The sequence below is a fragment of the Austrofundulus limnaeus genome, unplaced genomic scaffold, assembly GCF_001266775.1.
Source record: "Austrofundulus limnaeus strain Quisiro unplaced genomic scaffold, Austrofundulus_limnaeus-1.0 Scaffold211, whole genome shotgun sequence".
In the NCBI taxonomy this organism is placed as follows: Eukaryota; Metazoa; Chordata; class Actinopteri; order Cyprinodontiformes; family Rivulidae; genus Austrofundulus; species Austrofundulus limnaeus.
This window is the reverse complement of record NW_013952613.1, coordinates 151,400-176,084: the sequence shown is the minus strand read 5'-3', so window position 1 is coordinate 176,084 and position 24,685 is coordinate 151,400. Positions and strand designations below refer to the sequence as shown.

Genomic DNA, 24,685 nt, shown 5'->3' with positions numbered 1-24,685 from the left:
TATATACACACTGTATATTTCTCTGGCTCTATATAAAAATAAACAAAAACATTTTTGAAATATTTTAATTGTTTTATTTACCTACATAAAATGTTAGCTTTTTTGTACAATGAACTTTAAAATGTGTATAAACTAACTTTAACTTTAATTTTAACTTTAACTGCTATAAGATTTGTATCTGCTCAAATTGGTCACAACACTCAGAAATTAGGAAAAGACAGAAAACTTTAAAATGTTTCTTTTACTTTATTTTAACCCAAATCAGTCAGTTAAGATTTTAAGCCAATTTATGTTTTATTTTCCTTCTTATTTATAGCTCAGATTAATTTTGCCAAACCATTATGAGTTTTCCAAATGAAACACAGCAATACCAGACGGAAAATAGTTTTTTGTTTGTTTTTTCTTTTCACTTTGGTCAGTTAGTGTTCAAAAATCAAATCACATTAAACTTTTCAGTGACTTTGAGTGAATATTTGCTCCTGTTTCTTCGGGGGTGTGGGTTGTGAAAATAATGTCTGAATAATGTTCTGTTGATTTAGTCTTGAACAATTTTTTTTCTTAGAAAATAAGCAGAGTTTTTGTCAGTAACGTTTTTTTAAAAAGTGTTTTTTTTCCCTTGGTTGAGTTTGGTCCCAGATGCAGACAACATGGGGAAAACAGGAAGATGTACTAAAATTACTTTATTAAACAAAATAAAATATGTGAGTGGCAACAAAACTTGGAGAAAACTCAGGAATCCTGTGGTGCACAAAGGGGACTGCAACACAGGTGTAAACCAAACAATGGTGGCAGGAGACTGTTGTAGAGCAGACTTAACGGAGTTTTGGAAAAAGCTGCACAGGTGAGGATGGTGGAAGGCTGAAATATAGGAAACATCAGGAAGCTAAACAAGAAATAAGAAAATAAAACAGACTGAGCAAATCTAAACACATAAAATGAAACTAAACTTTAACCAGACAATAAATGATTCTTGAAGGATCATATTTTTAATTGTGAATTTAGTCGCCACAGCTTGTAACTTGTCAAAGTTTGCTGCTAATAAACTCTGTTTGTAGAGCGAGTCAGTCCTAAACCTTCACTCTCCTGCATCAGAACACTGAGAACACTCTATGTGTGTAAGGACAGATCAATAACAGGAAGTGATGTCAGTGAAAAGCACCTGAAAAAGGAAGTACTCAGAGTTCTAGAATATGTGATTTTCAGTCTTTCAACACCTTTAAACTGGAGACACAGAAATCCACCTTCAACCAGAACAACACAAAAACAAAGAGTGAGTTTTACTACAAGTCACATGTTAATCAAATCTAGTTTTGTTTGATTAATTTTATTAACTATATTACTGGTAAATCAGGAAAAACAGTGTGTTGCTACACACAGAGACACACGTTTTTACTCCCATTTTTCATGAGCTGAACTCAAGACTGTTTCTATGTACAAAACAGACCTTCAATTCCTTCAAATATTGTGTAAATCTGTGTTGGGGGTGCTTCTTTGCAAAGATAATCCATCCCACCTCGCAGGTGTTGCATATTAAGATCTGATTAGACACCGTGAGTATGAAAATCATGACTATGAACTTATGGCTGCATTCAATTTTGATAATTATTCTTATAGATTTTAGTCCTTCAGTCACTCTAATTCTCTTACCTTACCATCTGGCCATGCTCAATTTGTTCATAAATGCATATAAAGTGCCGAAATTTCCCTTTATTGAAGCTGCACGAATCAAATATACATTTCACAAATCACTTGGTTGTAACTATTACTATTATTGCCACTAATCAGTGTAAAATAATCTACTCAAGGTTTAAAGAGTCTACGCCTTTTAGTTTTTAAACTAAACTCTCCTGGTAGTGAAACATTTTAGTCATGTGAAAAAGAGATCCCTCAGTTAAATTTCTGACTACAGTGGTTTAAAAATCAAAATTTTGCCTTTAGTTACAGTTTTTTTACCCTCAAGTTTACAACTTTTCCCAGAATGATCTTAATTTCTACCCCCTGCAGATGTACAACTTTTTGAGCTCACAGCTTCTTTGAGTTTTGGTAAGATTTACTCCTCCGGTCCTGGTCCCCTCATTTGCAAAATGGCCCAATATGCTGTGACATTAACAGGCTTCTGCAGAACGCCATAAAAGGCATTTCATTAACTGAATCAGAAGAGTAAAACCTGCAGGATATAACGATCAGGTGGAGCATATTTTTATCTAAACATGTTAAGGATTGAAAACTGCAAAATGTTTAAAATGTCTACTTTTTGGGCTACAACATCTCTAAAATTAGGCAACTTAAGGCTTCAACATTAAATGTTAAAAGGGTTTAAACGATCTAATTTTTTTTCCAGTTGTGCTAAAAATACAAGATGAGACAAGAGCTGGACTTATTGGTACAAACATTAAAGTGCAGCAGGCTAGATTAACATTTGACATTGACAGTTCCATGTTTATTGCTACATTACTGTTTTTGTTTTGTACAGCACTTTGTGAAATCATTTTTAAGAATAGAGCTTTATAAAAAAAATTTTTTTTTACCTTTTTAGTAATGAGTGGACAAAGTTCAAATTGAATACTGAAGTGCTTTAATGTTAATAAGAATACGTCTATAATGTTTCTCTTTACTAAATTACCACTTTTAATGTATCTGTTGTACAAAAGGATATAGCTCTTTACAGACTGGGTGGGTGGCTCTTAAAAGAGCCTTTGTGTTTGTTGTTGGAGGAGCAGGTTTACTTGGAGCTGGTGTACTTGGTGACAGCCTTGGTTCCCTCAGACACCGCGTGCTTGGCCAGCTCACCGGGCAGCAGGAGGCGCACGGCGGTCTGGATCTCCCTGGAGGTGATGGTGGACCTCTTGTTGTAGTGAGCCAGGCGGGACGCCTCGGAGGCGATGCGCTCGAAGATYTCGTTYACGAACGAGTTCATGATGCTCATGGCCTTGGAGGAGATGCCGGTGTCGGGGTGGACCTGCTTCAGCACCTTGTAGACGTAGATGGCGTAGCTCTCCTTCCTGGTCTTCCTCTTCTTCTTGCCGCCTTTGCCGGCGGTCTTGGTCACGGCTTTCTTGGAGCCCTTCTTAGGCGCAGACTTGGCGGGTTCAGGCATGATTTCTGTCGGAGTTCACTGTGACGAGAGTACCGCTGAGGAGGGGCAGACTTATCTTATACACACTCCATGCTAATGTCACTGTGCTGTAACCTGGCTGTGATTGGCTGAGCCGCTCAGCAGGCTGAAGGTTTTGTTTTATGTGTAAAGGGACAGCACAGAATCACAACGCAGTCTTGTGACATTATTACTTTATTTACATTTGATCTAGCTACTGTTTGTTCTAATTCCACATCATCTTGACTGCTCAATAAAAGCAAACAAATGTGATTCTTGTTTAGAAGTTTAATATGGAAAGATGCTTTTGCTTTAAAGTTTGACATTTCACAAAGTATTATTAAGACGAACTACTTTGCACATTTTAAAAATTTGTTTGCCCAATAATTATTTTTGTCGTCTTCATTCAAACACAGAAAGGACTGTCTACAAGAAATGTTTACGTGAATCAATATTCTGCTTATTTCCAGGAAAGTGTGGGTGTGAAGTGAACCAAATGTTCTAGATATGTTTAAACTCATGCCCAAATTTGAAACAGTGTTTCTGCTCAGTATAATGTGACCTGAAAAGCATTTTTTTGTGCATGAGTGTGAAGAAATTAGTTTCTGTTTTGACACTATTGAGGACCAAATATTCCTATTTTGGACAAAGAGCGCAGATGGTTTAAGACGGGGTGAAGTAAACCATTTACAGCGGGTAAAATTCCACATTATTACAAGTAACTTAATTTCTGGACATTTATGGTTTGATTTCTTTGTATGTGTTGCGATGATGGGTGAGCCGCCCACTTACTCTTACGCCCGAGTCCGTTTGATTCTTTAATCGCTGAACTAGAAGCGAGGTGAAATATAACAAACAAGRACTTAAAAGTTCAAACCCACCTTTATTAAATGTAATTGTAAAAGGTTAAGCAAAATGCAAAATACAAGATTATTCAAAAAGGTATAAATGCGCATTTAGAGACAACAGACAACCTGGAATCAGGTGCTCTCAGCTCTGTCTCAGCTGCAGTGCTGGAAAGTCGTCTGGTCTGATGAAGCTCCTGCTTTTCCTATACACCCCCGCTCTCCGTGACCTTATGACCTCAGCTGCTCCATTTCCTACACACAGCGGCAGCAAGTTTCTGTCTCCCTCCCCCGATTCTGCATTCCACAAGAGGCCCTTTTTCAAACACTTACAAAACTCTTTCTTCTAAAACAGTAACCACAATAATATGTCTCACTATAACTAATTTACTCAAGATGCTACTGAATAAACTCATTACTAATAAGTAAACAAAGCATATATTTGATTATAAAACTGTTCACCTCAACATATGTATGGATCACTTGGGTTGTTACCGACATCTGGTGAAAATTTCATGTCATTAGCACCTCTAGTAATATATTTACTGAGAAAAATGGTGACGTATTCAATACTTATTTTACCCGCTGTATGTCAAACAAGAAAAAACAACTCTAAACATAGGAGGAGGACTCAAGATTTCAACTTTTAAAAACTTCAAATGTAGCTTCAGGTGTTATTCCTGCTCAGTTTCACCCCAATTTACAAGTTCATGGCAGGAAAAAGAGCCTAACGATTCTCTAATGTGAGGAGTGAATAGTTCCAGTCTAATCTAGATAAGAATGTAAGCACTAATGAGGCCTCTCAGGAACTCCACACAATTCCAGACATTTTAAAAAACTTAGAGGATTAGAAGCAAAGTGATGTAAAAAAATGTTGTATTTATTTTTTGGGGTGTGTGTTGGATCCAATTTAAGATTTTAATGATTTACTGATTTTAATAACATTTGTTCGGTATGAACCCTGTCATTCAGAGAGCAGGAGGATCTTATGGAAGTGTAGAATTGTTGAAGAGTCAAAATGATTGTCTCAACGTAAATATTAGATCAAATGGTGCCTGTAGACCAATGGAGGAAAATGAGAGTGTAGAGTATTCTGCAATCAAGACCTTTTCCTCATAAAGCATGTGGCAAAAAATACCTAAAATAAAACATCACGAATCATACACAATGTTGTAAGTTTGGTGACTTTATTTTCTCTCTCTCTACCCAAAACACAGACAGGTAAATAAACCTTTGAATCATGGCCAAAAGGCCAATAATCCATCCCACATTTGTCTGGCCCAGTCCTGGCCCACACAATGCACTCAGCCATTTGGTGGTCCAGATGTGGTCCATGCATGGGCCAGCAACCCATAAACCAAAGCACATTCTTGTTCTTTAAATATTATATCAAGTCACCAATATCAGTGACAGAAACTTTGTTTAGCATCTTTATTATCTGTTTTTCTCATTCTTTTTTTTTTTGGATGGCCTCCCTTCTCCCCTTATAGCCATCCTCTCCACACCATTATGTTTTTTTGTGAAGAGAAAATAGAGAGAAAGCAAAACAGAGAGAGAAGTAATTAGAAAGATAGAAAGACTGAAATGACAATTAGGAGTATATTAAATATACACCAACAAAACACAGGACCACACATCTGTCCGCTCACCTGAAAAATAAATGGATAAATACATAGAGGGCATATATAAAAATACACACATACCCATACATATATATATAAAGATATACATACATACATGCCTACATTCATAAATATTGTCAGTATACACACAGACATATATACACACAGTGACCTGTCAGAACCCCCGGATCAGAGCACCTGTTTGTGAGCAGTTGTGAACATGCGTGTATATACAAGATTTCTCCAATGGAATATTTAATAGTGACTGTGGAGGACCGAGACCCAACCCCCAAGACACGAGGCAGACATAGGGAAGACCAGAGCCCAAGGGCCCGAGGGGAATCCCGAGCGCAAAGCCCCAAGTGGCACCCGTACGGGAAGATCTGCCCACCCACCCCCAAGATCATACCATAGGGGAACACTGGGAGAGTCCCCCCAGCGACCACACGCACAGCCCCCGGGGCCAGCAGCGACAAACTCATGGGCCCCACCGGCACCCGCCATACCAAAGCAGATCCAGGAAAGGGCACAGAGGTCCGGGCCCCCAGGGCGCAACCCCCGCCAGGCCAAAGCCCGACAGGCCCAGAGGCCCTGAGCCCCAACAGGCAGCCACCAGGCCAGGCCGGCACACACCTCAGCGCCCAGCCCCAGACTCCGGGAACCCCCAGCACGCCGGCGGCCAGCCGCACACCCCACAGTGGGGCTGAGTAGCAGCGGGCCCCCAGATAAACCAGCAGTAGGGGTAGCCCAGACCGCAGCCTGACAAATACCCAAACATACACAATCGCACCATCCCACCCTCATCCTCACCATCACTCGGTCAAAGACATACAAGGACGCCACATTCCACTGTTTTTCTCATTCTACTGAAACTTCACAGTACTTAGAAACCATTATAAGATATTTCCTGTGAGAAAATTCAGTTTCTGTTATAAAAAGCAAACTCCATATTGGACTGAATGTGACAAAAGTAAAACACAATTTTCTGAAAGTGGTGTGATTCGACACAGATGCTTCTACAGACTGCAGCCGTTCACAGAAAGCTCATTAGCAGCTTCATTAAGAGTCCTGCACTTAGCTTGCATGGCAGCACTGCTGGGACACTCTGCAGCTGAAGGCCATCGCTCCACCCACGTGTCCCTCCCCAACATATAGAGAAATCTGACACACAAAACAGGAACAAAAAGATGAAGACACATGCTGTGTCAGGTCTAATATGCGTCCAATTAAAGGTAACTAAATTAAATTAGATTTATTTTATGTTATCTTGTTTTATAATCAAAAAGTGAACAACTATTTGTATCTGAAAAGGATGTATTTAGATGGCTGCGGTTTTAGCCACAAGATGTCACCATACATATATTTTTGTCTTTAAAGCTCAAAGATGATTTAAAAAAAGGAACAGTTTAAACCTGAAATAGGAAAATGAGCTTGTAAACTGTGAAAGAAGTAGCTTTCTAACTTTGATGCAGCTCTAATACAAAGCTTGTGTTGGTAAAACTGCTAACATGGTAACAACAAAAGGTTGACTTCTTAAGCAAAGATGGTGAATAATTCCAAAATAAGTTTATTTATGCATTTTTAATTCAGTAAAAATGCTGTGTGACTGTTTTTATTTTGTCTTTTTCTATTCCAGCAGCTTCTCGACATAAATTGTGTGGATATACATTTCCTGAATCACTAACTACACAAATATTACAGTTTGTCTTCTGTTTGTGAATGATAGAATATATGTGGATATTTATTTTGTAGCTTTTATTGTACAACAAAACTGTTGCCTTCTCTTCCTCTGGGTACACACACACAAACCCACACACTTCCATTCATTTCTACAACCTAACCCTGATCACCAACCCTAAAGCTAACCTCACAGGTACTGTACGTAGCTGACTCTAAAACTAACCTAAAATCAATTTACACCTAAGCCCTAAACTGAACCTACGACCCACTAACAGTGTTTCCCCGCATGGGGATTAGATTCAGGTCCCCACAAGCAGGCGTGAATGCCCAAAAAACTGTCCCACGACATAAGGAATACCCATCCGCCCGCACGCACACACACAGTTTAGCTGGACCCAGCAGGTTTTGCCACACTGTTTCTGCAGTAAATAAGATCATGTAAGATCTCTAACAATGTGACACTCAACTGAAATCCTCGTCCCCTCCCTTGGTGATCTGCAAAACAAAACAAAACAACTGTCCTGATGCATCTCAGTAATCCAGGTAGAAAAAATCAACAAGAAAAAAATAAATGTCCTCTGGATGGGTTCTTCTTTAGTGAAACGTTTCGTCTCTCCTCCAAGAGACTTCTTCAGTCTGATGAGTTTCAGGTGAACTCAGCCTTATAAGCACTGCCTCCACATGGACAAACAGGTTAGTCACATGCAAAAGAGGGCCATCGACTAACAATAGGCTTGATTGGCTCTATTGTTCATAGAGGGTCATGTGCCCCATCACCTGACCCGTGTTGTGTTATGAAAATAAAAAAAGTCCACCATTAAACAGAGGTGGAGGCCTTTGTGTCCAGTTGTGTCCAGTTGTCCTCCTCCTACAATGCGGTTATTGCAAGTATGACTCAGCCCCCTGTGAGCAAAAGGTGTGAATCAGCGTCCCAACGATACCAACCCAAAGAAAAGGCATTTCCTAAACAAAACACCTGCGTAGCACTTGTAGTCAAATAAATAAATAAATAAATAAATAAATAAATAAATAAAACATTATATCTCTAATTTATAGAAAACTTGTACTGTATCTTGTCCTACTCTTCCACTTCATTTCAAACTCAGGTCCTCCACCAGAGGCCTGGGAGTTTCAGGGGTCTGCATTGGTTTGGTCTCATCATTAGACATGTGTGTGATCTATTTTGAGTTGCTGTGTTTAAGTTGAGACAACTGTGCTTCAATTGTGTTTCAAACTCGTTACCTGTGCTAATCATTGTGAAACCCACGTGAATTACTGAGCAATATGTGTTTTAGTGGGTGAAAATAGGTCTGCAGGTTGTGTCTAACTGGGTGAAACGTGTTTAAAGTTCTGACAAAAGGGTGACCATTTTAATAAATGGGTTCAGGCAACATGGGTTCGGAGAACAGGGTTTAGTGTTTTAGCAACTGAGAAAAACTGTAAAAACATGATGATCAGAATCACAGTTGTTCAAACACTTGTACTCTTGGTTTATAATTCAAATGTTTACACAGCAGAACGGTTGTAGAACTGATCATGCATACAGATGAGCAGAAGAGGAAGGAAGCTGGAAGTATTTTTAACAACTTGACGAGGAAGCTTCATTATGCATCAAGACATTTTCCATCTTCTCAACAAGGAAAAAGTACAGCTCAAACTTGTTCTGTCTACATTTAAATATTAACTTTCTCAAAGAGATGAAAAGAGCAGCTATGAGTTTTACAGAAACAACCAGAGGAGTTCTTCTTCTTCTTCTCACTGTGTCAGGTAATGTACGTCTGTTGTTTCTACTTAAACAAGATTTAAAAGACAAAAATACAGTATTTTCTATAATTTTTACAAGTTTTTTAAATGTATTAAATTATACTTTTGATGTCTCTGCTTTATGTATATTATATACAGTATTTAAAATGTTCATAGATACTGTATATTTGAAAAATATTGGACTAAATAAATTTATATGTTCTGAGGTAATTTGAATAACTATTTTATTAACTACATCAGATAGATGTGAATTTTTTGAATATTTTGTTGTTATGGTAAATCTTTTTATGCTTTTATAATTACTCATATGTGCAAAATGATTGACTCACATACACCTCCATGTATTTATTTGGTAACTGTAGCCCAGTTTGAAGGAATATAATTGTATAAGTATGTTTTTTTTCTTATTTGTGATCAATTTCACAGCTGTCTGTGGTCAGGGAGGCTGGGGGGTGACCTGCAGTCCTTCTCAGATCTGTGCCTTAAAAGGATCCACAGTGAAAATAAGCTGCAATTATTCATACCCTCCCAGTCAAAATAACCAAAAGTTTTATGTTAAAGACAGATTCTGGTTTACAAAATCTGATAATGACCTACATGTGGATTTGAAAACTGATCCTGATGTTTTAAATCGTGTGACGTATGATTGTAAAGACCAAGACAATGTTTGTCATCTAACGATCACTGATGTGAGAGAAAGTGACTCAGCTGAGTACAAGTTCAGGTTCACAACCTACCAGAGTTCTGGGAGATATACTGGTTCACGAGGAGTCACTCTGACTGTAACAGGTAAAGTTTTATTTTACAATTCATCATTTTACTTTTAACTCCTACTGAGTTCATTTGTTTTGTTGTTTTAAATGTAAAGATTAAAAATCATATTTTTCCTCTAAATGACACAGATCTAAAGGTTCACGTGGGACATTCTGGGACGTCTTTCTATGCAGAGTGTCAGAGCAGTTGCCTTATACCTAATAATGTATCCTACATCTGGTACAATAATGACCAAAAAATTACACAAACTCAACAATATTATAATTTCCCATTGGATTCAACAAACAGCCTTTCTTGCAGTGTGAAAGGACATGAGAAGTTCAGATCCCCTACTCTGTGTGAGTTTGAAATCTCTTTGTTAAAATAAATACAGATCACAACACCTGACTTGTATTTTGTTATTAACATATGGAACCAGCTTCAAGAATGATTTAAAAGTTGGTCTGTAATAATAGAGACAAACTTTGGCAGATTTAATGTAGAAGTACAGAGGTGTGGCACTAACTGGATTCTGTTTCTCTCTGTGATACAGATGAGAGAAACATTTGGGGATGGTCCTGCACTTCCTATCAGATCTGTGCCATCAGAGGATCAACTGTTATCATTAACTGCACCTACAGAGACAAAACCTATACAGATTATACATATGCAGTTCAGGAAATCTCTTGCTTAAAAAATGATAAAATGTGGAATCTCAGAGACGTCTCAAACAGAAACAGAGTTCAGTGTCGATGTGTTTATACGGAGTGCACTTTATCCATCTCAGACATCAGAAACTCTGATTCAGCTGAATACAAGTTCAGGTTAAATTTTCATGAATCACAACATTCATATGTTTATTCACCAGGAGTCACTCTGTCTGTAGAAGGTAAATATTTTACTTTTTACAATGAATCTTTCTGTGTTAAGCTCACTGATGATTTCTGTTGGTTTAAGATCCACAGCTGCAGGTTATTGTGGGGAGATCAATAAACAATCAGTATCCATCCCAGCTGACATGTCACAGCGACTGTCAGCTGCCTGATTCTGTTTCCTACATCTGGAAAAAATACGATGAAAAATATAAAGAAGGAAAACAGTATATTCTCCGGCAGACATCTTATGCTGGAATCCGGTGTGCCTTAAAGGGATTTGAGCATTCTCCATCTCCTGCAGTGTGTAAGTTCACACCTTCAGTGTAAAGTCTGAATTAAAATGTCTTAAAATAATTTACTTTAGAATAAACAAAGCTGTTGCAGATTACACGTAATTTTCATAAACAAAACACAATCATGCTAAGGAGAATGATTTGAGTTCTAAATCCATGTTGTTTTGAAATATCATTTTAATATTAGTGTCATTACTTTTAAACAGTGGTGGGCAGCGCTAATTCAAATTTTAGCTGCACAAATAAAGTCTGTTGTTTTTTTAACATGTGGTATTATATTACATGCCTTTTTCATTTGAAAACTGAATAATGTTTGTCTCCTCCAGATTCTTCATATAATCCCCGTGTGTGGGTTTCTCCCTCTGGTGAGATCGTGGAGGGCAGTTCAGTGACTCTGACCTGCAGTTCTGCTTACTACTCACTTACATACAGCTGGTACAAGAAACATGGAAAACAAGATTTTCAAAAGCTCAGTAAAGAAAATGATCATGTCTTCAGCTCCATCAAGTCCTCTGATTCTGGAGTGTATTACTGCACAGTACAAAATTATCACAGAAGCCACACTTTCACTTCTTCAAGTTTAAAAATTAACGTGAAATGTGAGTTTAAAAAAATTAAAACAATAAAAAAGATATAATGACTGAATAACATAAGACTTTTGGTTTGTTGTATTTTTAATTTAAAGTAGAGCTCTTCACATAAAAATAATAAGCTGCAAATGTTAGAGTTCTCTCAGTTTGCAACAAAACTAAAACATTTATCACAGATTCACTTAAATAATTGAAACATTTTTATTTACTGTTTGTTTTACTGCTCATTCATAATGTTCTGTTTTACATACAGATCCTCCAAAGTACTCATCTGTCTCAGTGAGTCCTTCTGGTCCAGTAGAAGAGGGTAAACCTCTGTTTCTGACCTGCAGCAGTGATGCTAACCCAGCACCTGCATACACCTTGTACAAGGACAGTAAACTCCTTTCCTGGTCCAAAGATGTTTATTCTGTTCCCTCCAGCACCTCTAAAGACAGAGGAAACTACCTTTGTCTGTCTGAGAATCACTATGGACAACTAAAATCTTCATCTATATTTGTGGATGTTTTCTGTAAGTTCTCATGAGGAAATAATGTCTGTACCACAAAGTCTCTCAGAATCATTCAGTCTAATGTGAGTAATTGTTTTATTGTTTTTCCAGATGGTCCAAAACTTCCCTCTGTCTCAGTGAGCCCCTCTGGTGATATTGTTGAAGGCAGTTCAGTGACTCTGACCTGCAGCAGTGATGCTAACCCAGCAGCTAATTACACCTGGTACAAGGAAAGTGACCACAGACCTGTTGGTGTCAACAGACAACTCATCTTCAGTTCCATCAAGCGATCTGAGTCTGGCCTGTATGTCTGTAAAGCCTTCAACTATAGGGGAGGAAATGTATCTGATGGAGTCAAGATTGATGTTATATGTGAGCCATTTTATTGTTCATTAACTATTAGACAATGTATTTTACCTATCAATGTTCTAATGATGGCTATCTTATGTAAAAATTTCATTTACCACTGAATTATGTTGCTAAAAATTCTATTTGCTATTTATAAAACTATTTGACATGTAACTGTTTGTAGTTTTCAGCCTCTTCTGAAAAATATAGTCCAACAAGTTATTCTCCTCCTCTTGCAGACGCTCCAGATCTTCCCTCCGTGTTGATGAGTCCTTCTGATGGCATCATGGAGGGCAGTTCAGTGACTCTGACCTGCAGCAGTGATGCTAACCCAGCGGCTAAATACACCTGGTACAAGCAGGGTGAAAACTCATCAAAAGCTTCAGGAGAAAACTTCACCATCAACAACATCAAACACGATCACAGCGGAAACTATTACTGTCGAGTTGAGAACAGAATAGGACATAAAAACGCCACACTACAGGTGGCTGTCGTGGCAGGTAATGTTTCACTTCCATCATTTACAGTACATCATATGACATACATCATATGTCAAAGCAGAGTTGTAAAGTAACTAAGTACAAATACTTTGTTACTGTACTTAAGTAGAATTTTTGGGTATCTGTACTTTACTRGAGTAATTATTTTTCAGCGTACTTTTTACTTTTACTCAGTACATTTGTACACAATTATCTGTACTTTCTCACTACATTTTTAAAAAAGGTAAGAAGTAGAAAGTCGTTACTCTTATTTTATTCTGAGTTGATAATACTTTAAAAATACTATCATGATAAATAGTGTCGCCTGTATTGAGTGAATTTAATTGTGGTTGGATGAGAAGTATAAATTTATAACATTCTGACACCCTATTAGCTTGTACACAACCCATCACAGCTGCACGCTGTTAGAAAAAATATTTTTGGAGAAGTCACCTCCCAACAAATGTCATTTTAGAAAAGCTAACTTCTCACTTTTACTCAGTACTTTTACTGTTAATAGTTAAGTCGATTTTGTGTCAGAAATTTACTTTTGAAACTTAAGTACAAAAAATATCAGATACTTTAAGACTGTTACTCAAGTAATATTTTTTAGAGAAGACTTTAACTTTTACCAAAGTATTTTTATGATAAAATACTTGTACTTTTACTCAAGTATCACTTTGAGGTACTTTGTACAACACTGTGTCAAAGTTCACCGTCAAATAGAAATACGAAGGTGGAGATTGGATGCTACAGCAGAAAGTGTCAACCATTCTAAGTGAGCAGCAGCAGGTGATTCACAGTTTGATTAGATCATTTATTAGGTTAATCACAGTTTGTTTAAACCAGTGGTTCCCAGTGGTGGCTGGACTCCGAATCACAAAACATCAACACTGGGGTCTTGAGAAAATGTTCAAAAACAAATTATTCTTTAAAAGTAGTGCTAGTAACAGACCAGTGGTGGACAAAGTAGGCTACTAATTTTCATCTCTTGAGTCAAAGTACTGATCCTTCTGGTTAAATATTACTCCAATGAAAGTAAAAGTAGCTCTGTCAAATCCTTAAGTTAAAGTGAGTATGTGCTTTCAAAAATATTTCAGCTAAAAATGAGATGCTTTCTGGAGTCCCGTCATGTGCCCTCCATTCTAGTCACATGATTTATTTAAATATCTCTAACGGAAAAGATGCACCTTCTCTTAGACTCTGTTTCAATTTAGGTCAAAAATAGAGACTTTAAACTTTACACCAGTTTTTAAATTGTGTCAATAGGCCATGTAAAACCAGAGTTATACCATGTTTTTTATTCTGAAAATGACCATTCTTTCTGATGCGCTTTGCCCAAAATCATTTGTCAAGCAGTAAAAAAAAATCTACAGAGAAAATAAAATTACGGGCTGTTAGGTCCCTGCATGACCGGTGTCAGAGTCTGGTCCGCATTGCCGGTAGTAAGTTGGACTCGTTTCCTGTGAGAGTTGGACTCCGCCAAGGTTGCCCTTTGTCACCGATTCTGTTCAAAACTTTTATGGACAGAATTTCTAGGCCCAGCCGAGGTGTTGAAGGGATCCTTTTTTGTTGACCTAAGGATCACATCTCTGCTTTTTGCGGATGATGTGGTCTTATTGGCTTCATCGTGATCTCCAGCTCTCACTGGAGCAGTTCGCAGCCGAGTGTGAAGCGGCCGGAATGAGGATCAGTGCCTCCAAATCTGAGACCATGGTCTTGAGCTGGAAACCGGTAAGGTGCCTCCTCCGGGTCGGGGAGCAGGTCCTGCCTCAAGTGGAGGAGTTTAAGTATCTCGGGGTCTTGTTCACGAATGAGGGAAGAATGGAGTGGGAGATCAACAGGGGGATTGGTGCTGCATCTGCAGTAATGCGAGCACTGTACCGGTCTGTCGTGGTGAGGCGGGAGCTGAGCCAGAAGGCGAAGCTCTCGATTTACCGGTCGGTCTACGTTCCTACCCTCATCTATGGTCATGAGCTTTGGGTAGAGACCGAAAGAATGAGATCACGGATACAAGCGGCTGAAATGAGTTTCCTTCGCAGGGTGTCTGGGCTCTCCCTTAGAGATAGGGTGAGAAGCTCAGTCATCCTGGAGGGACTTCAGGATGTGGGACTCCACGTCGAGAGGAGCCAGTTGAGGTGGCTCGGGCACCTGGTTAGGACGCCTCCCTGGTAAGGTGTTCTGGGCATGTCCCACAGAGAGGAGACCCAGAGGAAGACCCAGGACACGCTGGAGGGACTATGTTTCTCGGCTGGCCTGGGAACACCTTGGGATTCCCCTGGATGAGCTGGCCCAAGTAGCTGGGGAGAGGGAAGTCTGGGTCTCTCTGCTTAGGCTGCTACCCCCGCGACCTGACCCCAGATAAGCGGCAGAAAACGGAAACGAAAATAAAATTAAAAAGATCCAAAAATTGAATGGATATTTTCCCTGCTTCAATACACCTGACTGAAAGGAATGAGAGATGGACAGGCTTCTGCTAAACTTGATGACATTCTGAGTACCATAGGTCATTTAATTATTTTAATCAGGCGTACTGAGCAGGGAAACCACTAAAACATGCAGGACAGTGGATCACAAGGAACAGGGTTAAAGATCTCTGGTTTAACTTAAATACTGCCCACAGACATTGACATGCTTTTTCAGGTTGGAAGGCAATTTTTGTGGGCTGTGGTTAAGTTTGTCTGCTTCAAACACAGCAAACACTTAAAACAATACAAATCATTTGCTATTTCAACATCTTGAACATAGATTTAAGCTAGGGTCACTGATGCTCTGGTAGAGAGCTGTTCTTGTGAACAGCAGGTGTAGCATCATTTCCATGTGCCTGATCTGTGCGTGCGTACCTAAGGCAACACTATTATGATAAAAATGATTCCTTATCCTTTTCTTCACAACTGGCTTAAAGTTGCATATCCCCACCTACCATACTGGGGTGCAGTGTGTAATTTTATAGTATGTTGGTGGAACAAACTACACAAACATGACCAAAAGAAGTAATGAGTAATGAAACCTTTAGAGAAATGTAGGTAAGTAAAAAGTATGATTTTATTGTTAAAATGTAGTAGAGAGAAAGTAAAATGTTTTTAAAAATGCTACTAAAGTAAAATAAATATTCTCAATTCTCTGTAGTACTTAAGTAAGGTACTCAAGTAAATTTACTTTACTTCCTACCTCTGGTAAATACATAGGTATGTCATGTCTGACCTACATGTCACTATGTATGATGTACAGCTTGACTTAGATTGTACGTAGTGACGTAAGATGTACAGCTGTATGTGTTGATGTATGATGTAGCAGCATATGTGTTTATGTTAGTCATATGTAGTGACGAACAATGTACAGCCATGTGTGTTGACGTAGGTTATGGTAGTCAAGTATGATATAGCAGCCTTATGTGTTGACACAGGTCATATATAGTGAAGTACAATAAAACACCATACAGCAACTGCAGTTCTTCTCCTCTTTGCCTGTTCTTCTTTGCCTCAATAGAAAAACAAAGGAGTCTATGTGTATTATTTACATCTGAGGAGGAAACCACAAAGAAATCACAAGGAAGAAAATAATAAAAGAAAAAGGAAAGGCTTCCAATATTCTGACTCAGTTTAGATTTTTTTCTTGTTGTTTTGAAGAGCCGTTCTAAAATATCTCTGGTTTGAATACCTCAATCAAAGATAGTAATGAGTGTCAGCTGTTAATTTGTTTGTGAGAAGTATAAACATTTGGGAGTCACAAGTCCTGCAAGACTCAATTACAGAAAATAAATGAGGGAGCTCTAAATTCGGTTTAATGTTGTTTTCACTTTTCCAGAGACATGGAAGTCAGTGGCCAGCGGAACAACAGCTTTTGTTTTCCTGATCATCAGCATTATCATTTTTGTTTTTTTTCTTATGAAGTGAGTTTGTCTTTTTTTAACAGTCGATCGTTGACAGTCGGTCATATTACCAGTCAGTTTGGTAACTGTTTTTTTTTTTAACCAAACTAGAAAACAGAAAATTTCAGCACCTTCAGGTGAACCTGGAAAAAGACCCAAAACCAGAGCACAGGTGAGGAAGAAAATTGAATAAAAACCATCCTGACTTCTTTTAATGACCATCTCTTAACGCTCACTTGTCCCAAAACGACAATATTTAGAATTAGAAGCACATTTAAGCTACGTAGCTAAGGCTGCTTAACATATTAAAGACAAGAATGAGCACCAATTAATGAATTATTAAACCAATTTGGTGAAATCCTAACAACACCGCTCCAACAATTTGCTGTCACAGATGTTACGACTTAATAATTCAGAAATATATTTGTTCTTGCAGGGTGAACCCCACCATTCAGAAGAGCAGGAGGATCTTCATTATAGCAGTGTGCGAATGATGAGGAATCAGAATGACTGTATCTACATGAACATCAGATCAAACGCAGCCTGTAGACCAACGAAGGAGGAACATGAGAGCGTAGAGTATTCTACAGTCAAATATAGCCCAAGGTAAGACGTTTTTCTCACGAAACATCTTACTTATTTAAAACTCAGAATAATTTTGAAAATAACCCAAGTTATATTAGTCCCATTTTTACAAAGTGAGTGAGAGTGGGACGGAAGTGAGGCGAGTAAAGTGTCAAAGTTGTCTTTTAGAATTATATTCACAAATGTCAGATTTTATTATTTGTACCCGTTAAATATGGGAATAGTTTCATTCTGTCATTATAACCCTTTTAGGACTGAAGCTGTGGATCCATCTGCAGTGTACAGTGCCGTCCAGATACCAAAGGCTCAGACACTTGTTAAAGATCCATCTGCACTGTACAGCGTGGTCAACAATTTCAAATAAACTCTTGTAGGGTCTCTAAAACAAAGCAAAACCAGACTTCATAAATAATTCTGTGAACTTTGTGAGCCATTCTCTGTAGCATCATCATGTGAGACTTTACTTGGTTTTATTTTAACATCATAGAAAAAATATGTTCTGGAGGTCATATTAACTAAGTGTTATTAAGTTCAATTATGTGTTAAAAAATTATATAATATATATTGGGTGCTAACTTTAGTTTCCTGTATTTATTTTCTGACACCTGACTTACGATGTAAATTTAAAAAAAAAAGAGGAAGTGCGGTTTAAATTTCCAGTATGCTCTGTCCTATTCTGACCTTCTCCTGCTGGTAAAACGTTTCAGTCAAGGCTTGTTTGTACTTTCATTTTCACGCCTTGCTTGCAGTCATGTGTCAGGGAAATTACACAACTTCCATCTGTTATCTCTCCCCACCCTAACACCTCATCTTACACAATGTCCCCAGTCAGAACTCTGTTCTACAGACCTATGCAGTTTGTACTGTATGGGTCAGAACTTTGTGGGCATGTTTATAATGCGGAGCAGTGTGTCCTTCTGCGTGTCATTTTACTGAAAATTTAAAAAGTTTGCTCTGTCTCTTTATCCAGCTTCTCTCCAAACTTCTGATCCATCATTGAGTGGAAAAAATCAGCTATCTACCCTGCTGTTGTTTATGCTTAGCTGCTACATTGGGGATGCTGTGGGAGGGATTATGATGATTTGTGACCCATCATATCGAAATGAGGATTAAATCAAATTTGGCCAAAATGACCTAATTACATTTTCATATTCTTGGCTTTAAACGCTACATTTTGACATGTGGATCTTTCTGATATCATAATTAAATCCATATATATGACTTAATTTGTCTCGTTGGTTGCAATAATACATAAATATTTGGTCTGAATCAAAATTTTATGTCATTTTAATGAGGAATTTTTGATGTCCTTATAAAGAGGAACCTCAAATTATATTTGAATGTTGAGATTTCGTTGCTTAAAAAAACAAAACTTTGCCAGCTCACAGGGAAAATCTCAAAATTTTAAGGCGTTTTTCCTCAAAATCAGTTTTTTTGTTGCTACTGCTAAAAAATGCTTCAAAATTTAGTTTTATGATTATATTACAGACAGTTCATTCAAATGATACAGGCATTTATTCATTATATTTTGACAAAATGCAATTTTTGTTAACATTTTAGTCAAAACACTATGTTTGCCTATTTCTCCAAATACCACTTTTGGATTTAATCCTCGTTTCGATGTGATGGGTCACATTACACCCCGCATCTTCTACACAAGTTTGAACACTCCATAAGAAAAAAGACATCTGCTGTGTCACTTCTATTGGTTAATTATAAAAGCTGGTTTCTACTTCCACAAGACAAGAGACAGAAAGAAGACAAGAGCATCAGCTGGACATTCCAACTGGCTAATTTCACAACCAGCTTCTAGGAGCCAAACATTTTCAGCAAAATGACACGTAGAGTGATGTGTTTCTCCACAGCGCTGCACTTCTCTGCGTGAACAAACACACCCACAGTGACCAGTCACAAAAACAGACTTTTTACAATAATAAAGAAGTCCAACTTATTTAGTTTTATCTTACTTGGAAATTGTCACGGTAAATACCTTTACACTTTTCACCCACTAATGCAAAAGGAGCTGCAGAAGGAAATAATTTTGTCGTTTTATTTTTGTGTGTGTGAAATTCGTCCAATAGTGCTGTATTTTTATGTTTCATATTACATTTGATACGACGGAGTATTAGGGCCACACAGGATTTTTTTATTATTATTACGAGAATGACATCATAAAATTACAAGATTGAAGTTGTAATTTTACGAGAAAAATAGTCATAATATGAGAAAAAAGTCATAATCTTATGCTGTGTTCACACCCAACGCGATTTCAGCTTCAAAATCGCAGCTAACGCTGAAGTTGGTCGCTTGTGCACTTTGAGGTCAGACGCAGGTCAGCTCTTGAAGCGCTGCACGGCAAGAGCCTCCCCGCCCCTCCCTCCTCTGTCGGGCTCTGTTTAATGTCGGACGAGGAAGTGGCTTTGCTTTATTTACAGAGAGCAAGAGCATGTCACATTCATCAGATAATTAATTCATAATTAATTCACCAGATAATTCGGAGTAGAGGCTCACAGCTCGCTTTCAGGACTATTTTTGTCCCGAGTCCAGTCTGATGAGCCGCTGCCACGCATTGGTGAGGATATCTCCTGTCAGGACACCAACTGCAGGCACTCGATTTCAGCTAAAGAGCTCCTCTCCATCTGTTTCAGGTTAGTGGACATCATTCAGTAAACTGTCCCGTCAGGAAATATGTCGCTACGTCACACAGTGGAGTCTCTCTGATTGGTTGATGCGGCGCGTCGAGCTGCAAAAGTTCAGATTTTCTAACTTCAGCGATTTGCGCCTCAGCGCGTCGAACGCTCAGATCGTTCAAATCACGCTGCTCTAATCGCGCTTGAGGCGCCGCAGCACTTCCCGACACTGATTGAAGCGCATCCACCATAGAATTTGCATGTAAACCTGAGGCTCCTGATGCTGAAATCACGTTCGGTGTGAACGCACCATCACATAACATAACCATTTTCCGTTCCTGATTTTTTTTACTCATTTCCTCATCATTTTCCTAACACCTGCACTGCAGACAGTCATGCATGTCTGTGTTTATGAAGTAGTCTGTGATGACTTTTGGGTCACTGTTAGTGTAAAATGCTTCCATCCAAATTACGTGACGACTAAATCAGTCAATGCATCCATTAATTACAATACGGTTCAGTTTATCATGTAAATTGTTTCAAAGTCCTGCTACTGATAAACTGATGATAATTTACTAAAAGATTAAGTTTTAATTTTAATTGATACTAAACAACAACTTAAGTTGCTCAGCTTTCATCATTTTAATGCAGTGGTAAGACTGCTTTTTTGTGTAAAGGGTATAGTCTAACTTTAATTTAATATTACAACTTTAATTTCAGAATATTATGACTCTTTTCTTGTAATATTATGACTTTTTTCTCATGGCTAATACTATGATTTTATTTTCATCAGACATTATTCTCGTAATGTTACAACTTTAATGTAATATCACGACTTTATTCTCATTATTTAAAAAAAATAAAAAATCTTATGTAGCTCTAATACTCTGTCGTAAACGCTTAATATTTTCATTGTAAATATATACTTTTCATTTGTCAAAACAAAACAAGTATTTACTAAGCAGATACAAAATGTTTTCCTTTTTTCTTTAGGTATTAAATAAAGACAACAATATCAAGGACAGAAATTCTGGTGTTTTTGTTTCTATTTATTGTGAGCATCTTGGTTTTCTGTTGTTCTGATTCTAATTAAACTTCACAGTACTCAGAAAACATTGAATGATTGTTTCTGTGAGAAAATTCACTTTCTGTTAATAAAAGCAAACTCCATATTGCACAAACTGAGACAAAGTAAAACACAATTTTCTGAAAGTAATATGATTCGACACAGATGCTTCTATAGACTGCAGCCGTTCACAGAAAGCTCATTTGCAGCTTCATTAAGAGTCCTGCACTTAGCTTGCATGGCAGCACTGCTGGGACACTCTGCAGCTGAAGGCCATCGCTCCACCCACGTGTCCTTCCCCAACATATAGAGAAATCTGACACACAAAACAGGAACAAAAGGATGAAGACACATGCTGTGTCAGGTCTAATACGCATCAAATTAAAGGTAACTAAATTAAATTAAATTTCTTTTATGTTGACGATTTGTGATCAAAAGGGGGATAAAAATAAATCCATGCAAAGATAGTGAACACTTTCCTCACCTGTTGGTACCAGGCTCAGTGGTCCACTGGTCTCCTTTAGGACCAATAATGAGATATTGGGATCCCAGCTGTAGGTCTAGTCCTTTTCTGCAGCTGCCATGAGACATGAAAAACCTCCTCTGACCAACTTCAACTCCAGCCTCCACACCTGGAAGAAAAAGGTTTTGTTTTAAAGTCAACGATAAAACTCTGAAAACCTAAAAGATGCTATCTCCAGCATCTTCTCTTTATTTCTTTCTTTTTTTAATGAAAACATATTTTCAAAAGCAAGCTATCTTTTATTGCTTGTTTATCTTTTTTTAGATAAACTGCACAATTTAAAAACAAACATAACCTCAAAGTTAATTTTTAAACATTCTGGTTAAAATGTGTCTTTAAAAGTAAAGTCTTTACTGTGGTTTACGGGCATATGACAAAGCAAAAAGTAAACAAAAACACATTTTATGGCTAAATAAACAAAAAGAATCTTGTTACTGTTGCATGATATGAAAATGACCAGACACTTTCCACATAAAAAGAACATTTAATCTTGTCAGTATTTGGGAGCCTGTGTTTGTCAGACAGAAACGCAGAATCATGGCTGTGAACTCACCCAGTTTAATAACTTGTGTAATCTCCACCTCGTATTTGTCGTAGTAACTCTGGCTGACATTCACCACCTTCACCTGCCAAACTGAAATACAAAGTGAGTCAAACACCTCCAACTACAGATGTATTAAACATTAATGTAAACACTATTATATCTAATGTCTAATAACTGTAAAAAATTATTTTGTGTGAGTTAAAAACTGATGGATAAATATATTGTGCACAAGCATAAACTGAATATAAAAGTGTGCATCTTACCATGGTGCAAGCTCTTGCAGGCAAATGTCTCCCTCTCTTGGGTGAGGAAATTTGCATTTTCAGCTTTTGGGACACAGCAGTCACCTGGACAGTGACGCAAAGTAAACAGTGGGTAAAACGACACAACATGAATGATAACCAATGCTAACAGAGGCTAGTGGACTCTTTACCCTGTGTGCAGCGACAGACATCGTTGTTGCAGATCCGAGTGAGTTCCTCTTGGTCCTCTTTAGGAGAGTAAATACGGCTGCAGCGGTGATCTGCAAACACACAGAGCAGAAGAAAGTAACATCTATACAGCAGGTTAGTTTTCGGTGTAACAACGTAAACTGTACATAATCTGGATTAGCACTGCGCTGTTCAGGGTGACAGGTTGTGTTTTCTTACCGGGATTGTAATATTCGTAGGCAGTAACAGAGGATGGCTGCAGAAGACCAACTTTAAAGTTCTGCCGAAGCCTGAAAATCAGGATCTCTGGCTCTTTGTGAGAAACCTGACAAGATGTGACAGGGAAAAAAATATAGTGTAAAACCTGAAACATATTGTTTTAATAAGTCTGAGCTCTTAAAGGGATCCCCGATTAGTTGTAACATTACACTTTATTCAATAAACATTTATTTTAACTGTAAAATAAAGACTGTAAAAATACTGTAGGATGTTCAGTTTTTATAATTTTTAAACTAAAAGTTTAAAAATATATTCCATGGATGGGGCCATTTTATTTACATGCAAAGCATTCTGGGTAAATGATGACGTGGATAGGTCCTCGGTGCGAGGCTGCTAGCGAGCTATATTCACCCTGAAGGTTAATCTTGGACAATATCTGATGATCGACTCTTTTAAATGAAACCAGAGAGRGTTGACAGAGAGGAGAAGGTAGAAATGACTCAGCCTGTAACTAAAAATATAGATGGAGGACCTCAGTTCAGCTTGTTTGTCGCGCTAGCACTGAGCTAATACATTTAAGGCAATATAGTGTCAGTGTTAGCACAAAGGCTAACAGACTAAGCTGGGGTTCTTCTTCCATGAAGCAGCTCTGTTGTCCTCCATCCATATTTTCAGTTCCAGGCTGAGTCATTTCTACCTTCTCCTCTCTGTCAACMCTCTCTGGTTTCATTTAAAAGAGTCYATCATCAGATATTGTCCAAGATTAACCTTCAGGGTGGATATAGCTCGCTAGCAGCCTCACACCGAGGACCTATCCACGTCATCATTTACCCAGAATGCTTTGCATGTAAATAAAATGGCTCCGTCCGTGTTAAAATATATTTTTTAACATTTACAAAACTAAACAGCCTACAGTATTTTTACAGTCTTCATTTTACAGTTAAAATACGTGTTTATCAAATAAAGTCTAARGTTACAACTAATCGGGGATCCCTTTAAAATAAAGACTTTTAAGTTTATTCTTAACAGGCTCTGCTTTTTGAAAAAGTTACATTAATGGAGATGTAGGAGAATGATAAGAACTAACAAACGTTCTCATGAAAGTGGATTTTTAGAGGTCAGACTCCCTCTTGAGTCAAGCCAGTAAATCTGACTGTCCTGTTGTGATTTTACCTTGAACAGATGGATGATCAGGGAGCCTCTATCACTCAGATTATCTGCGATGTGGAAGTTACTGACGTACCGGTCCACTGAGCTGGACAGCTACACAGACACAGAGTGACCATGTTAGCGGCCGAAACATGTAATCAGTCCCAACAATAAAGAGGAAATCTTTATAAAGTTCTTAATATTTAGTCACAAACAAACAGGTTGCAACTATATAATAGAAAAGTTTAAAAAATACATTAATATACTTTATGCAAAGATGGTGAATGTGTTCTGTGCACATAAATACTAAACCTTAACTTGGATATTATGCACTCGTAACGTCAGTGAAATCAGAAAGTCACTACCGTATCCAGGTCTGAGTTTTCTGGGGTAAAGCCGGTGGGAAGAGTGATGTCAAGAACCACCATTCTGACATCTCTGGGTCCTAACACCCTGTGGAAGAGATGACAAGCACTGGTATAAGATCTGAAACCTGACTGGACGTCAGTGTGAATTAAACTGCTCAAACTGTTTAAGATCTGGCATCATTTAGAGCAGCCAGGGTCATAAACTTTTTTACTTCAACAAGACAAAAAATTTAAATATAATAATAAACATTTTCCAAACTGTTTGAACAACATTATGATTTTGTTTAAATTAATGCAAAGAAAGTACTGATTTAATGTCTTATTACATCTTACTATTTTATTTTGTAAGCTTATTTGCCTTTACTGTAGCTGTTGGACACCTGGATTAACTACTTATTAATTTTATCTGCTAAATATTGTCAATCAAAATTTCATGGACAGACTGAAAACAGCAATTATTATTATA

At 37.8% G+C, this 24,685-nt stretch overlaps 3 protein-coding genes across 3 annotated transcripts in view; 1 reads left to right on the top strand and 2 right to left on the bottom strand.

Annotated features, from left to right (window-relative positions):
* Positions 1–2,674: 2,674 nt before the first annotated feature.
* On the bottom strand, positions 2,675–3,253 carry LOC106525098 (histone H2B 1/2). Its single transcript, XM_014019208.1, has one exon. It carries the CDS (start codon positions 3,095–3,097, stop codon positions 2,723–2,725), a length of 375 nt encoding a protein of 124 aa, XP_013874662.1. The 5' UTR covers positions 3,098–3,253; the 3' UTR covers positions 2,675–2,722.
* A 612-nt stretch (positions 3,254–3,865) lies between these two features.
* Positions 3,866–14,061, top strand: LOC106525097 (B-cell receptor CD22-like). Its single transcript, XM_014019207.1, has 6 exons — positions 3,866–3,869; positions 9,432–9,536; positions 11,770–12,027; positions 12,118–12,378; positions 12,594–12,854; positions 14,051–14,061. Exons 1-6 carry the CDS (start codon positions 3,866–3,868, stop codon positions 14,059–14,061), a joined length of 900 nt encoding a protein of 299 aa, XP_013874661.1.
* Positions 14,062–20,947: 6,886 nt separating this feature from the next.
* Positions 20,948–24,685, bottom strand: part of LOC106525084 (complement C3) — a 31,068-nt gene continuing 27,330 nt past the window's right edge. The window contains exons 37-44 of the mRNA XM_014019195.1: positions 24,217–24,304; positions 23,876–23,965; positions 22,703–22,808; positions 22,486–22,575; positions 22,316–22,399; positions 22,062–22,142; positions 21,470–21,617; positions 20,948–21,301 (exon numbers count right to left, since the gene is read on the bottom strand). Coding sequence (XP_013874649.1) covers positions 21,157–21,301; positions 21,470–21,617; positions 22,062–22,142; positions 22,316–22,399; positions 22,486–22,575; positions 22,703–22,808; positions 23,876–23,965; positions 24,217–24,304 — 832 coding nt within the window. The 3' untranslated portion in view covers positions 20,948–21,156. The remainder of the gene's footprint in view (positions 21,302–21,469; positions 21,618–22,061; positions 22,143–22,315; positions 22,400–22,485; positions 22,576–22,702; positions 22,809–23,875; positions 23,966–24,216; positions 24,305–24,685) is intronic.

Excerpts from the sequence above, each read along its gene's own strand:
- LOC106525097 (XM_014019207.1), top strand. Across the intron at positions 9,537-11,769 it reads CAATTATTCATACCCTCCCA|ATCCTCCAAAGTACTCATCT; the intron begins GTCAAAATAACC and ends TTTTACATACAG. Across the intron at positions 12,028-12,117 it reads TATATTTGTGGATGTTTTCT|ATGGTCCAAAACTTCCCTCT; the intron begins GTAAGTTCTCAT and ends TTGTTTTTCCAG.